This window comes from Takifugu rubripes, chromosome 1 (assembly GCF_901000725.2).
Source record: "Takifugu rubripes chromosome 1, fTakRub1.2, whole genome shotgun sequence".
NCBI lineage: Eukaryota > Metazoa > Chordata > Actinopteri > Tetraodontiformes > Tetraodontidae > Takifugu > Takifugu rubripes.
The window spans coordinates 14,557,502-14,574,213 of NC_042285.1; the positions used below are offsets into that span (position 1 = coordinate 14,557,502).

A 16,712-nucleotide genomic window follows, 5' to 3' on the forward strand; every position below is an offset into this window, starting at 1 on the left:
GGCAGGTCTGAAATGCTTTTACCTGGGTTTTTTTCTCAAGTAACCCTGAGCGAACTTATGCTGAACTTCTGTCCTCCACGTTTATTGGTATAAAAAAATAACCTGGAGAATTCAAATGCCAACTGCTAATGAGAAGCATATCTGCAACTTCAGAAGATGGAATCTAAAATAAATTGCAACGCTGTAACCAGTGATCACAGAGCCAGGTGTGAGTGTGTGTGTGTGTGTGTAGTGGGGGGTGTTCAGGGATTTATGGCCATGTGAAACCAGAGGGAATGAAACAAGGTCAAACAGCAATCCAGCTGCAGTGAAGTAACAACAAGCGCTTCATAATAATACAATCATACAAAAATGCAACAATCTGGATGTTTTAGTTCAATAAAGAATAAAATTCTGATAAGAGGGATGGAACCAAATGTATTTGCCCTCAAATATTACGCAGGTGTGCTAATCAACACTGTGCACCACGCAAAATGATCCAAAACTGTGACCTGTGCGTCCAACAAAAGGAATGAGTAGAAGACAAAAAGAAGGGAAAAGGCCTTGAGAAGAGGGCTAGAGCTGGAGGAGCATGAGGAGTCTGGCCGAGACCTCAGGAGAAAGCATGAAGTTCAGGACTGAGAGGAGTTACAGGGAGATGTTTGTCTGTTTCAGCATCAGGTCTTGTGTCAGGCCTCTTCAACATCACTGTGACACTAAAACATCAGATAATATCACAGTGCTCGTCCTCTGCTGGCTGCCGGGCCGATGACAGTTAAAAGACAAAGCCCAAGAGAGCCTCAGCTCATAGTTTTCACCAGTTTCACAGCCTGAACCTGGAGGATCAACAAGTTCTTTAAATATGTTTGGAAACAAATTATTGCTTGGCCAGAATCTCCCAATGTAATATTTGGATGTGGCAAAAGTACAGGAATCTCTTAGTCCTCACACAAGAAACCCACAGATGTATGGTGAATAAGTAACATTCAACACAACTACGGCAACCTGATGGGCAACCTGATGGGCAACCTGATGGGCAACCTGATGGGGAGGATGGAGAAGGTTCAGGGATACAAGAACCAGAACACGAGGAAGCCGTCAGCCCCTCTGTGGTTCTCCTACCAATCTTATGAACAATTATCTTTCCATTCCCGCAACAGTGAGTGACGAATTCTTCAGGGACTCGTGTCAATTGTGATTAACCAGATTAACTGTTTTAATCATTAAAGGACCTACTCATTATTGAAAGTTAATTAGGAACAGTGTTTGTCTCTCTAATAAAGGAAACATTAAAACATGGCCCTTGAATGGACGCATAGGTAAACGCACAGATAATATACAGTATACCACTTCTGCCCCAGCAGAGAAGTGGCATATAATAGTTGACCTAGTCACCACATGCACAGATAACAGCTATCAGGATGTCCAAATTCAATATAATTTTTAAGATTTTGTCTTTGTGTTCTATATTTTCAAAACCTCAATTCATATACTAAAATGTAGGTCCACAAATTCATTTCAAGTCAATTTCATTTAAAATTTGACAATGATCTCCGAATCCGGCTTATTTCAGCTTCTTCAGTCAGTTTGTCTGAGTAATTTCACCTATAGTGTATATATCTGCGCATGCAGGAGCAATCACACACGATGCTATATATAGAGCGTAATGTTCCATCTGCCCTACTAATCTCAAACTGAATAGGTCCAGTAGAGCAAAAGCAGCAGCATTGAATGTTGGTGGCAAAAGGGAAATGAAAAACATTGAACATAAAATAAGCAGCATTGACAAAACTGGCAAAAATAATATGTAAAAAACAGGCCATAAAATTCCTTTATGTGTCACTCTACTGGCCTGGCCCCCCCTACTGTTGCTAACTTACCACTGAAATTGCAAAAGGAGTGTTTGTTACACACACACACACACACACACACACACACACACACACAGAGTCAGAAAACGACACCTCGCTGTAGTTCTTATGATCCTGACATCCACTCCGCTCCGACTGTTTTGTTCTTTAGTGTGTGTGTGTGTGTGTGTGTGTGTGTGTGTGTGTGTGTGTGTGTGTGTGTGTGTGTGTGTGTGTGTGTGTGTGCGTGTGTGTGTGTGTGTTTGTGCTGGGTAATGAAGACCAGATATTCTCAAAAACTTCCTTGCTCCTGACTTCCGGTGTTTCAGCCTCCCCAAAAATTGAAGTGCTTCTGCCTTGTGAAATCAAAAGAGAACTAATCGAGACACAGTTTTAAGAACTCTAAATGAAAAATGTAAATGTAATCTTCAACTTTGAATAGTGAGCCATTAGCGACCAAAGACAATAGAAAGGAAGCTCTCCTCTCATCCTATCTTCACCCCCCTCCCTGTCCCTGTCCTCCTGCTCTATTAAGTGCTTCCTTAATGCAGAGCTTCAACTTGCAGCTATTTTAATATGTAAAGAAGCTCCAAATGAATAACAACATTATATTGAAACATTCACATTCATGCACCTGTACCTTTCTTCTCTCTCTCCATTTCCCCCTCACTTCTATCCTCTCCTCCGTCTCTTCTTTCCTCCTCCTCTGTCCATACTCTCACTCTTCCCACTCCTCCATCCTCTCCCTCCGGCTAGTTTCTATTGTCCTCCAGTCTTGCTACCTCCCATCACGCGCTCATCTTCCTCATCTCCTCTCGGCAATCAAGCCGAGTTAACGGACATTTCCAGCTGCAGGCACAAAGGGTTAAATTATAACGCGGCGCCTTCCCAGCTCACACCGTTCGAATTAGTGCTCACAATAGTTTGCTTGATGGCGTTTCTCCGTCCCTGGACTGATGGCTGACAGACTGAGATCATTCTCCACAGAGACGAGGCCTGAACTCCGTCTGCTGCCACACAAGAAGCCCTCTCTGCCTTTTCCTTCAATCAGGCTTTTCTTGAGAGCAAATCTATCGCTTTATCTCGGAGAAAAATTCTTTCTTGTTGCGATGTTTGATCACCAGATGTCACTTTAGCTCAAATGGCATTATGGCCCCTGTTTGCTGACGCCAGAAGACAAACACATGACTTGTTTTTCTTTCAATCTACTTTAAAGTTGAAATAATATTCATCCATCCATCCATCTTCTACCACTTTTCCCCAAAGAAGGGATTCAAACAAAGAACCTGCTTGTAAATGATATTCATATTTCCTCAGTTTCATAGCTTCCAGACTAATTTTAGGACCCTATTTTGAGATTCACTGATATAAAAGGGCACCCTGTGGTCTGCAGTCAAACACAAAGCCAATCCTTGTAGACCTGTGGATTTGTGGCCAAATTAAAATTGTTGCTCAAGTGTTTCTTTTTCTGATGATTTTATTTCTGTTGAGGGTAAATATGATGAGGAACACGAACTCTGTGCACCATTTGGTGGGATTCAGACTTTAATATGCCAACTGTGGCACAAGATGGCAGCATTAGTGTACCAGGATTTAGAGTCTCGGGCTTCCAGTGAGTGGAAGTGATGACATCACTCTCATTTACTTCAAAGGAAGAAAATCACCGGGCTGCCAATGCGAGCGACGAGGATCACCATGACTGTGTGTGAAATTCAATGATGGAAAATAAACAGAGACGCTTGAGGGGTCTAATTTCGGCAGCCGAGTGACACTTTCTGCTGTTTCATCATGGCGGCTGTGATGGCGCTGTGCAGCATCTTCACTGTCACCCTCATTTCTTCAGAATCCTGGGCTCCGTCTGTGCTGCTGGGGTTTTAGCGAGACCTGGACCTTCCCTGCCACAATCCCTCCTGCTCACAGCTGGACAGCTCACACGCTGAGCGGTAATGAGAGCACACAACAATGTCTGCAGGAGGCACACTTTCCAAGAGCATCCTAGTTTACTGTAACCATGGATACCAGCACAAATGTGTTTATTTCGTCCTTATCAGCACACCGGGGCTTCACCAAGACCAGAAACACAGAAATATGCATAAACCGCAATAAATATGCAAAAGAAACTGCCATCATCACAAGACCGAAAATAGTTCCACTATTTTAAATACTGTCTTGGTAAAAGGATCAGAGGACTGACCCCGTCTCTCCCCAGCCCAGCCCAGCCCAGCCCAACACAACAACAATACTATTACTGCTAACAACAACGCTTTATTCCAACATTATCATGTCCAGCAGGTCGGTTTAAAGTCACCAATTCACCGTTCTATGAAGATGCAAGGCTTTGGACTGCAGATCTGGACAGAGAACCCACGCAGAGACAGGACACACATCTCCCCGCTAGCCTCAGCAGGGCTTGAACCCATTACGTTCTCGCTGTGAGGCACAGTCCCTAACCCAACCAAGGCGCTGCTATATTATATTGGACATTGTAAGATTATAATTGGCTTTTACGTTATTGTTATAATAGCTATACTGTTATAGAGCTGCACAATTCGAATCATGTCATCTTCTCTTTGTAAACATCTAAAACCAAGGGCAGCAGCAGCTGTGACAGGCTCAACACTGAAGCAGCACAAAAGCTGTTTTTATTACTGTATTAGCACATTCTGATTGGAAGAAGGAAAACACACCTGCAGCAATAGTTGATGTATCTTCCATAAATAGGCTGCTGACTTTAATAAGATGACTAGATGGAATCTCAACAGGACAGCGTGCAGACAAAAGAAAATGAAATGCGACAGGGTTAAACAATGAAAGGACGTTATTATGGCTGAATTCTCCTGGCGTGTGAGTCATGTCGAGCTCCATGAAGCAAATGTGGATGAAGTAACGGGGACGGTTCTCCCCCTGCCCGGTCACAGCAGGACTTTGAGACATCTGCTCTAAATATTAGAAACAGTTGTCTCAGTCTTTAACGTCATATCAAATTAGCTAAGAATGCACAGCAGAAGGTGCTTCAGTCCTATGAAATCAGAAATTCCCAGCAGCATGTTTGATTTTTATTTTATTTTTTAAAGGGGCAGCACAGGTAGTATCCCACCAATGAACACCTGGAGCCATAACATGACTGCGCCCCACGTTTGACAGACAAACTGTTGCTTGGCTACGCCATCTCACCATCTGCTACAGTCCATGTGGAGCCTCTTTGACAGAATCCATCTCCTGAGAAATTGATCAGCAGTTTCTCCATCTGTCGTCACACACGCACAACAGAGGGCAGCAAATATACTGTACATGCATCATTTGCTGCATTTTTTTTTGAGGGGACAATCTATGAAGGTCCATAAAGCCTGACAGGAAAACCGCATGTTTGAGACTCTCCGGAGTTTCCTGCCTATGCACACCTGTAAATAGGAGAGACTTGAATGCACAGCTCCAAAGGCTGGTGGACGTTATTCCTGTCGATGAAGGCTGATCCCAATGTCTCAGGTTAGAGATGGAAGCACGGGATGGTGGTAACATGGTGCTGTGACCAGTATAACAACATTCGCTGCCCAGTACAGTCAAATCTTCTAATGTTATAGTCACCCAATGTTTTCGATCTTTGTAAACCTCTGAGTGTCTCTCATATGCTGCAGATATCACGCATCTGTATAACAAATGGAATTTTATGTCAAGCACCAACTTGTTCTGAGCTTTGAGTGTTACAATGATGAAAAATCAAGACCAAAAAAATGACCAAAAATAATATTTGAATATTTACATCCCTGGTGGTCATGGTGACCCTGCTGGGGATGCAATAACAAAGGGCTCAAATCCACGTGAATCAACACATGGTCTCGTCTTGCATTTCCACTCTGTACAGCTGGGGCCCTCCAAAAATCTGCAGAAATAAATAATGTGTGTATGAATGAAAGGAGAGCCAGATGGTTGAGAGGGCAGTCATTTCTCTCCTCTCTGTAGCCAAGGAAACCAAGCAAAGATGTTCTCATCCAAGGTTACAAGTCGCAACTGATGTACCGGAAATAGCTGCTTGATGGCACAAGGCTGGACTGTACCATCTGAGCTGAGGCCATGTAACCGCGTGTGACAGAGACAAAGACAATGTGTCCGAATGGTTTTCATGGCCAAAGTAAAATGTCCAACCAACCTGCCGGGGAGCACAAATTAGTTCACACACACAGATATGAGCAGCAGTGTATGCAGCAACTGGACAGAAACATGCTCAGACACGTAACTTACACCACTGTTTTGATTGATTTCAGCTACTGTTTTCTGGTGAAAATAGTGTAACATTACTGTGGGTGCTGCTCCCCAAATGCAGAGGCATTCTGGGTAAATCTTGATGTGTAATAGCTTTACCAGTTTTGTGACACAGCACCTGCAACCTCTGAGGCAACTCTCCTAATGCAACATTATTTTCCTTATTCTCTGTAAGAGGCAGGTGTGGCCAGTGTAAGAACATATACAATACATACGCTGTCTTCCAGCAGCCTGTGCAATATTTTATAAAGTCAGCGGGGATTTGGGAGGTTTAATATAGAAAATTATAAATCATGCAGACATAGGCTGGGGCAGAAATGGCAAATTCTTGTCCAGGATGTCATTTTGGTTAGATTAAAGACGACGGAACAGCAAAATGAATCTTGGTTCTTGTGACTTTCATGACAATCCAGTTGAGATTATAACATTCGCAAAATTAGCTCATCTGTATTACTAAAGTATTTATACCTCTTTGGGCTACATTTGAAATAAACATCTTAAGTGCTATTTAAAAGTGACAGGAAGCAAAGGTTTATTTTATTTGTCCTTTGGAGTGGATCCCAGTGTCTGAGTGGCTCTGAGGTGGTCCTATGTCTCCCTGGACCTTCACTCTTGCTCTCCCAGAGAGAGGAGATGTGATAGTATGCTAGGCATCGTGACGACTGTTTCCTGGGCTGCCCATCTGCTCTGGTGAGTAGAAAACCATCATTAAAGCCACTGATGGTCCTGAATCAGTCACCCATGCAATCTTTTATTCTTGACAAGCAGGAAGAAGGTCACGTCACAGTCAGGGTCCCCTGTCCATAAGTGTCACCTCTGCCAATGTCGCAGTCCCTTCATCACCTGCCTCCTCATCTATTCACCTTTCATAATCTCCACGTTGGTAAAGCTGCAACAGCACCATCCATAGGAGAGGCAATGTGCTGCTGCTGGTCCATGGTCACAGGCAAAGATTATCCCACCTAGAAATGTGGCTAATGGTAGCTTAATGGCAATTACCGGTAGCTATTATTTGTTATCAGGTTGAAAATTATGAATAGAGTCACTGGGGTCACTGTCTTCCTCCTCAAGGATCCCTCACAAGAATCCACCTTATTTTACATCCTACCAAATACCTGAATGGCTGCTTAACTCTTGTTGCAACAAATTTAATATCACCTTCTTCACACCGGCCTCCCAGAATACTAAACCTGATGATGCTCCTCACAGTTAGCAGAGGTAGAACCTGACAGACCTTCCTTGTGGGACACTTGTTGTGGTGCTCCTTCATGAATAAAGATACACCTGTACAGCTTTCCAAATGTCATAGAACCATCTTGATCATCGCTCCAAATCCATCCACCTCTATGGCTTTGCAAACAATGACCAGGTAGAACCATCCCACAAGGGATGAGCTGCACGTCTGACATACCCGCCTTCAATCTCATTAGTTGGACTATTAAGGGTTTGTCCAGGATTTCCTCATTGCCAGACTCTGCCAATTGTGTTGAGCCTAAATGTCTTGTGCTTCTACAGGTAACCACTGCCTGTTCTTGACACTCCTCAGACCATGTGTCATCCATCCCGCCCCTGCCACAAGCCACTACCTAAAAATACACTACTGCCACCCTCCAACCTAATCCTAGCTGCACTGCTCACAGTTCCGGTCGACCACATCTTCTCCAGGTAATCACATGAGATAGCAGCTCCGCTTCTGACGACAGTCTTACAAGTAAGAATTAGGAGGGAAAGGAGGCATAATGTACACGGTGAAAAGGAAACAGAGATGCCAGAGGAAGTGGCTCCTTGTTTCCGGTATTAAGAGGAATATACAAGTCTGCGTCTCACGACATGATATATAAAATGTTTTTTCTTCACATATGAGGTGTCATTTTATCACAATAATTGCCATATTTTGATGACTTAAGAACTTTCCACACTGTGGTGTATAAGTTAAGCGATAATTAGAACTGCCCTAATACTTCTGGACTTAACTGCAGGTTCCTCTTTGCAAGGTTTATTTTCAATGCAGTGATGTCATTATTATCAATATTTATCAAACATCAAGCTTGACCATGGTGCATTAGGCCCCTTTTTACTTGACAATTATTTTACCCTTGTGGAGGGAGGGAACACCTCTGGACCAGTCGCCTCCTCATTGCAGGACCCTACATGAACATTTAGAGTGAGATTCCAGGGGGTCCTGTCAGCCTTATAAATTTTGTCCACACCAAGGGCTCAAGCCACCCCCCCCCCCCCCCCCCCCCCCCCACATTGATTTAGTAGTTTCTGAAATCTCTTGCTGTTTTTTGTGCATGGTGCAGCTAATGATTTGGGCCTTCTCAGTGTAACAAAACCACAGGATTTCTCATTCAACACGGTTGTATAAGAGATTAGAAGATGATCACCCATGCAGGAATAAAAGAGGCTCTTACCTATTTGCTTAGTTAAATCCAGGTAGTGACTCATACCTTTGGGCCAGGCAGTTTATTATGCACACATTTTATCACGAGATGTTGTTGATAAATGTCGATTTGCATGTATGAACCTCATGACCAGCAGCTGCAAGAAGGTGGCATTTAGTTCCTGGGATGTGGTACCAGTAGCAGAATGATACTGGAGGACAGAAGGCTTTCAGTGAGCACAATGGCCCCACATGGGCGGGTAGGTGCACGCGCGCGCACACCCACAGGGGATACATTGTGATTAGTCACCACTAGTTTTATGGGGTGGAATGAAAAAAAAAACCCATCATTGTTCACTCGGCAGAGCAGGAAAGAGGGACAGATAAGTACAGCAAGTGGAACTAATTGGGAAAAACTGGAGAAAGACTAAAGGGGGGGCAGGTTGAAACAGCAAAGGCCAGCTGAAAGCAACATGTTCTACAAGGTTCTGGATTTAATTCAGGGCCTGAACTCTTTTTATTGTGTGGGTTTCTCCAGGTAATGTGGTGTTCTACCACAGTCCACCGACGTCCACAGTCGGTTGATTGGACGCTTTGAATTGCCCAAAGGACCAAGTAAATTGAGTGTGGGCTCTCAGATGGACGAGCAACCTGTCTGGAGAGAATCCATGGCCCTCGCCCAGTGTCTAATAGGACAGACTGCAGAACCACCATGACCCCACATAAGAAGAAGCAGCAACTAGACTAAATACTGCTCTCTTCAGAAAGAAACTTTTAAATTAAATCATTGATTGAATGAATCTTGCTGTTCTATTTATTTATATTAATTTTTATTGCAGCTGCTCCAAAATCAGGTAAGGTATAATTGTCTATAAATCCCATAACACACTCCAGGGACTGAAAAATATCTTCTGATCAACCGTACAGTGAAAAAGTTTGCAGAATGAAATTTCGTAATAACCTGAGACCCACTGAGAAATATCAAGGACCACTGATCCAAAAACAACGGCACAGGGATGGAAGAAAGAATGTGTCCCTAAGCTCAGTCAGCCAGCACACACACTGTATGTGTGTGTGTGTGTTTGCCTTTTGCTCCATGCCGCAGCGGGGATGTCGGCTAATTGCTTATGGCTTACTGGGGGGAAAACCCATCAGCCTGGGATTAATGTGTTTAACTCAACACCTTTATTTTGCTCTCACTGGCCTGCTAACCCGGGATATAAAGCAGCTAATCTAGAGACGATGACTGCTTGAATAAAAACTGATGACAGAGAGAAAATGAGGCTGAGTAATGGAATACCTGTACCCCTGATGGGTACAATGGTACCACAACGTTGTCTGTATCACGCTCTATTACAGAGGAGACATTCCCAGTCAATTTCCCTTCTTAATTGGTAGGAACTTGAGAGAAAATAACAGTTTTCCGATTTGACCGTTCTCTTGAGTCATGAACCCTTAAAGGAGAGCAAAGGCTTTCCTCGGAAGCCAAGAACAAACATCTCTTATTAAACCAGTGGGGGAAAAAGGAAGAGTTATTTCTGGCATCGAAGGTCAAAAGGTGAGTGGTTGTTGGAGCATTTTCAAGGCTTGGGCAGACATGAAACTCTCCAGAGTGAATACCACTACAAATTGCCTCCCAAAAAAACATTTCTTAGGTTGGCAACAATTGGCAAAGACGGGATCTGCAGCGACGAACAGCTGTTCTGTCCACATTTTAGAACTCCGCCTGTACACTGCGTTGATTGTTTAACAGCAGTCACGGCCGACTGTGTCTGTCGGTGACATCACTCTTGTCATCTGTTCGCTCTTTCATCGGTTTACTTCAGCATTGACAGTCAAACGAGACTTTGTTCATCTGGCTTTTCCTGACAGACGCCAGCGGGGGACGTACACACAGGAAGAACACGGAGCGGTTTGTGTGGCGGCAGCAGCGCAGCAGATCTTCCCCCCGTCTCATCTCTCCTGAGGGATCACACCTTGACAGAGAAGCCAAAGTAGGGCTCCATGCTCAGCTGACATGTCACACATGGCACGCACTGATCCCAAAACATGATCCTCACTCCCTACCCAACTCCTCCAGGGGACTCTGTGACACTGCAACCTGAGCACAGGTGACAGCGGAAAAGTGGCACCATGACGTCCTTCGGCTGTCCATTAGGTCAAGGTTCTACAACTTTTCACATCACATCCATGCACATATTTTTGGGCGACTTTTTCCCCCCCTCAATATGGCTGGAAAAGTAATCAACACATATGACCTAAATTACAAACACCAAGCAGTCTAATGTATTAACTATTTAAATATCACTCAACTAAATAGCACAGCGGTGTTAGAATTACAGCCTGTCAGTCAGGTCATCAAGACCAAACACTTTGCCAGGCCAAGTGCCCCACCAGGGGTAACTACTGCCCAAAAAAGCTCACAGGAGTCCCATTTAGGCTAGGTTTGGGCAGAATATGGAACTAAAATTGAATGTAAACTGCCCAAAAGTGGATATATGAGAAGAAAAGAGCCACGCCGTGTATAAAACACAGGATAAAGTGCCCCATGGGGTATTAAACGCTGAATGAAGTTCCCACTGGGGCAGCCACACCCAAAGGGCTTTTATTTTATAGAGTATGTGACAAATCTTAGGACACACGTTTATGTGAACTGTTGCCTGACTGACTGGTTTCTAAGTGCTGATGAGTAAGCGAGGTCTTTACTTCTTTTACAACACAATTTAAAGCTTCTATTTCTGCTACTCTTTACTTTACCAGAGAAATACGTCAAACAGCGCCTTAAAGCAGTGTTTTTACGTTACGTGACAGCTGTCAAAAAGAAAAGAGGGGCACTTTTTAAAGACTGGCTCTGAGCGGATCTCTGAGATCGGATCTTTATCATCGTCTTTCGCTGAATCTGGCGGCAGATCTCCTCAGGCACTCTCAAAGACGTCACGTCTCTGGTGGTTGCTGTTGACACTGGGTCATATCTGAAAATGCAGTGTGGCCTCTTTGACAGAAATACGGAAGGAATGTGAAATTGCGCACACACGACGCGCTGCTGTCAGCCGCGCGTCAAAACCACGCGGTCGTGAAAGACGCGCATTCTGCGGACCATCGTCCACTTGTCAACGCAAACATTCCCCATTGGACCCTCGCGCGGTTTCTTTTAGACCTTCCTCTTGTTTAAACCATAAATATGGCCATGCGTGTGATGTCACAGAACGTTTTACTCTCTCCGTAAGTTCTGCTAGGCCCGATTCGATTGTATCCCAATACTGATATTTAGAAACCAACAGTTGAAGCATTTCAGGTTGTCGTTACCTTAATGATGCTGCTTCGGCGGGGCGCCGCCTTCACGGACTCCTGGAGGAAGGTGTCGGTGTCCTGGCCAGCAGCGGGAACGATGACGCCGCTCCGCCGGCCGCGGGACGCTCTCGGTGGGATGTAATCCGGCGCTGCGTCGCTGCACAGCCCGTCTGCACACGCATCGCGCTCAGACATGATGAGGGTTTAAACAACAAGAGAGCGGCAACTGATCACTCCAGTAAAGTTTATGTGCGCCAATGGCGTTCACGAGAGGAACGCGTTCAACAGATGTGCCAGATCTGAGGACTCCATCGCTTTTGTTTATTTGTCCTTTTAATTAAGCCAGATCTCCAGCACCAAAGTGCGCCGAATTCCACCGATAACCCCCCCTGCTGGAATCAGAGCATCTCATGTAGGTATGACGGAGGAACACCGGAGTGGTGCGCTCCCCGGATGCGCGCAACAAGTACTGATCGCTCTTGGTACTGGCCGTCTCCAACCCAACTGAGGCACACTTTGCTGTTCAAAACGCGCAAACAGGCGTGAGTGAGCGGCGAACCGAGGATGGAAGAGCACTCTTTGTGTCAAATCAGTCAGAAATGAACCCTACGTTAAACTAGAAGCTGCGAGCCGTCTCTTTCTCCTCGGAAACACATCGCTGTGAAAGTGGAGCGACCGGCCCGCTCCCGCCGCCCGCTGCGTCCGGTGAAGAGAGAAGGAGGTGGCGGAGCCTCTGCGGGCTCACGAACCACAAACGCAAGAACGGGCTCGATTCTTACGCACGAAAACGACAGGAGACTTGGTTCGGCAACAGGGAGCACAAGTGACAGATTCACGGTTTCTAACTCGCCACCAATTCCTCCACCCCTTTTGCCATGCCCCGCCCACACGCTGACCAAATTATGATTGACACGCGAGGCGCGCAATGAACGAGCGAGCTGGAAGATTTGGAGGAAACTCCAGGTCCTGATTGGACGAGACGTCTGAGATGAGGCGGGACAGTGAAACAAACTTAGTAGACAAAAGAAAACCAGATGTCATCTTCATACCGAGCTACTCATTTATCAAGATAATGATCACTTACGAACAGAATCAAAACTTTATTGGATCAAATCAAATAGCTTTATTGGTCCGTGCCTAGCTTCCCTTAAAGGGAAAGATTCCAAAATGAGTTCAGTTAAAAAGTTCAGTTAAATAGAAAATCATCAAATATTTTACCCGGGGGTTTTGTATTCTTCACATTGAGAAAGTTTGATATATCTGTTACCTGAAATACATCACAATCTGTGTGTGTGTGTATCTGTGTGTGTGTGTGTGTGTGTGTGTGCAGACCTTGAGCCACACAGCTGTGGAATGTGGTCAGCTGCTGTGGCCTATTAGTGTATGAAAGTTAGTAGTCTCACCTCCCCGTCAGTATTTGTGGTGGCAGCGTTCAGGAAAAATATGTTTGTGTTCTCTGCTAATGAAGGAACAGTCAGAACAGAATGTGAAGGTTCTGCGTCACAACAACTTCTGTCCAGCTACAGACATCACTGAGTTTCCCATTTCCATGGTTATGTTTTTATTCTGATCACTACATTCACATTTATGTGAAAATAAGATCTTTTTTTGCTTGTTTTTTAAGGTAACAGTTCTAAAATGAATTACCCACTGGTCAGAAACTTCAGTTACTGGGTTGAACACAGTGAGTCTGATTGATCACAGTTAAACATGCAAAACCGGGAGGATCAGGAAACTGCTTGAAACAAGAGCAGAAGTATAAAATTAACTCTGTGTCTATGTTGGATTGGGGAAACAACCAGTTATCAATATAATGACAGCAGAGCTCTTCATCCACATTATGATACACTTTCCAACCACGCAAGAACGGAATCTACATAACAGAGGATTAAAGTTCTGTTCAGCAACAGAATTCCTGTGACCTTAGTGGGGCATCAGACATGTTTACACACGTGGAGGGAAAATAAGCGTTAGTGTCTGAAGTAACATCAAGAATCATGGTGGAAAAGTGTTATAAAGACAGGAGATAAACATCCTGATCATCCTGTTTATCCCAAACACACCAAGAATATGTACTATGCAATGCTCTTACAAATATATACTATTCCCTCCTCAGTGTGTATGTACACAAATCCACAGATGGCAATATTTGCAACAGAACATAACAAATTATGCTCGCCACAACTCCAGAATAAATTTAACAACTCCTGCATGGACTGAATAAGAAAGTTGTTTCAAACCAGCTTGTTTTCAACATTTTAACGATGTTAGTCCACTTGGACCCGGCTGCAAAAACAGAGGTGGTATTGGGACAAGCAGACATCCCCTTACAGATCTGTGTGGACACACGTGTGATATGATAAGAATGTCTTTTGACCAACAAACAAGAACAACCTCTGAGCCTCATATCAGACTGCAGCAACTCTGTGTGTGCGTGTGTGTGTGTGTGTGTGTGTGTGTGTGTGTGTGTGTGTGTGTGTGTGTGTGTGTGTGGAAGGGAGGGACATCAGGACCCGTTATTCTCTAAATGGGCTCTTTAAATTCTATAGTAAACCTTGAATGCATCGTGAAATCAGGACGTTCTTGGCTCGATTAGCTCAACATAGTTTCCCAACATGACTCCAGTGAGGCTCATGAATCCCAGCAGGTGGGCGGTTACAGCCAGCGACGCGCATCATTTTGGAAGCACTGAGTTCCTTAAATGCAAATCGTCGGCTGGGCACAGATTTTCCTTATGTTTGTGAATTGATTTAGTGATCATGTGGATCATAAGAACCTAATATTTCATTCACACATTTCCTCTTATAAATACCCGTCTAATATCTCTCCAAAGGTGGGTTTGGATGATGTAAAGTGCAGGTAGCACTTCTTCCTATGATTAATAAATGATTTCCTCTGGGATTTGTGTGCAAGAATGATCTCAACAACGCAGAGGTCCTGAAACTCCCTCAAGCGTCAGCCTGCTCCACACTAGATGCCATCCCAGCTCCATCAATGCTTGGCCATAAAGCTGAATATTGCACCTATTTTAAATCAGCTCCTCTCCCTGACACGAACATGAGATGTGAAAGTGCTTTCATCTAATCAATCATCATAATGAATGTCTTTGCACACAATACATATTTTAACTATTTTAATGGAAAATATGAGTCATTTTCTAAAAGTGGTTTCCATAAACACATCTGTCAATAACTGAATTATCAAATTGCTTCTTTCTGTTTAGGAAACCTGAACTAAGGGAACGTGTATAAATCTGTGGTTAATTAAATTTTTATCTGCTGTCCTGTAATAGTGGCTGTTCACAAGATGCATCCATACTGATGATTATTATTGGATATTTTTATCGTTAGGTTTGATTTAGTGAGAACTCAATAACGGGTTCACATCTGATTCTGTTGTGTGCAAATCAATGAAGATTTGGTCAGAATGAAGGCGGGTCAAAGGTCCAGGTGGGGCTGTGGGGTCAGAGGTTAGATATGGCTTCTGCAACTGTTTGGGAAGGGGGTCAGGTGAAAGACACAAGCGTCGCCTCTCTAAGAGAAACGCTCAATCAACATAGACCCCAAAGGTTCACGACAGGCTATCCAGGATCCAGACTGGAATCAGGAGGGGGGGTCGCAAACAAGGGTGTCGATCCAAGTGATTCACAGTAACGCATACGGGCAAAATCCACAAATAGAAGTCGTTGTTTTAATGGTAGATTAGAATAAAATAAAAATATGTTTTTAAGGATATGGACCGTATATGGTCATGTCAAAAGGTTAAACATAAAGCAAAATCAGCAAGAATCTAAATGGGAAAGAAAGAACGAGACTGAGGAACCCTCCATGAGCCTTGAGGAAAAGCAGCTCCTGTCATGGAAACACATCTCAGTTCTGGTCAGAGAGTTCCTCACATTTTGCCATTGGGTTTGTATTTTTTTGATTAATGGGGTTTTACACATTTTGAAAATGACATTATTCACACTATTATATTTACTAACATTGAGACCGTTATTGCAAATACAGACCAGTTGGGGGCAGCATTGTCCTATGGATGAACTCACCTTTGACCTTTGTGTGAGAGGATATGCACTTTCCAATTAACTTCAGTTTCTACTGATGACTATAGGAATATTAAAGAGTGTCTATTCTTCAGTTGTTACTGACAAGACAGAGTTAAAGATGATATACTCAAATGATTTGTATCTTTCTCTGATTTAGAGATTTCAGGAGTCTTTTCAGGGTTTTCTTTTATCTGATGTAAATGTACCAGAGCACAGAAACAAGAATGTTGCTTACTAAGTAGCAATTTACCCCTAAAGTGAAGTCACAAATAACAATAAAAATGCTCAAAACAAATTCTATTGATTATGTTTAATATTGAAGTGATAGACGTTTGATGCACATTTAACATTTACCATGAGTTGTGGAAAGAAACTCTTGTTGATTAAAAACATCCTTCAACTTGTGTCATTCATTAAAGCTAGTCAGTTAAATCTCTAATATTCAGATCATCTGGTTCTTACTAAATAGTGAATTGAGTGCCACTAAAACCTTTTTGGTTTCTTAGCAGTAAATTTTCCACTGTATAACAATATGCAGAAAATAAAATCATTACACAAAATTAGAAACACTCACATTATAAGGACACCGTAAATAAAAATATGTTCTAGTAATGAGCAATAAAAGTCACTCTTTAATACAGCTCATTGCCTCCATGAGCTCATAACTAAAACCCCAAACGGGAAAAGATTTGCTAAAATATCTGACATATTAAGTGCAGTAAAAAACAATCGTCTCACCCACAATCGTGGCATGAGAAAAAGTAGCAGTAACCGGAAGAGCCATTTGGCAATTAGAGAACAATTAAAATATTTAGTTTGAGGTTTTGCTTTTGATTCTTGGCGCCGGATGTTGAACTTTAATCTGAAAGTCGAGCGGAAGTTGTATTTCCCTGAGTCTAGCTTG

At 43.4% G+C, this 16,712-nt stretch overlaps 1 protein-coding gene across 1 annotated transcript in view; it reads right to left on the reverse strand.

The window, feature by feature from the left end:
- The window catches only part of plcl1 (phospholipase C like 1), a 33,627-nt gene extending 21,008 nt beyond the window's left edge, over positions 1-12,619 (reverse strand). Inside the window, exon 1 of the mRNA XM_011607476.2 lies at positions 11,779-12,619. Coding sequence (XP_011605778.2) covers positions 11,779-11,958 — 180 coding nt within the window. The 5' untranslated portion in view covers positions 11,959-12,619. The remainder of the gene's footprint in view (positions 1-11,778) is intronic.
- Between the last annotated feature and the right edge of the window lie 4,093 nt (positions 12,620-16,712).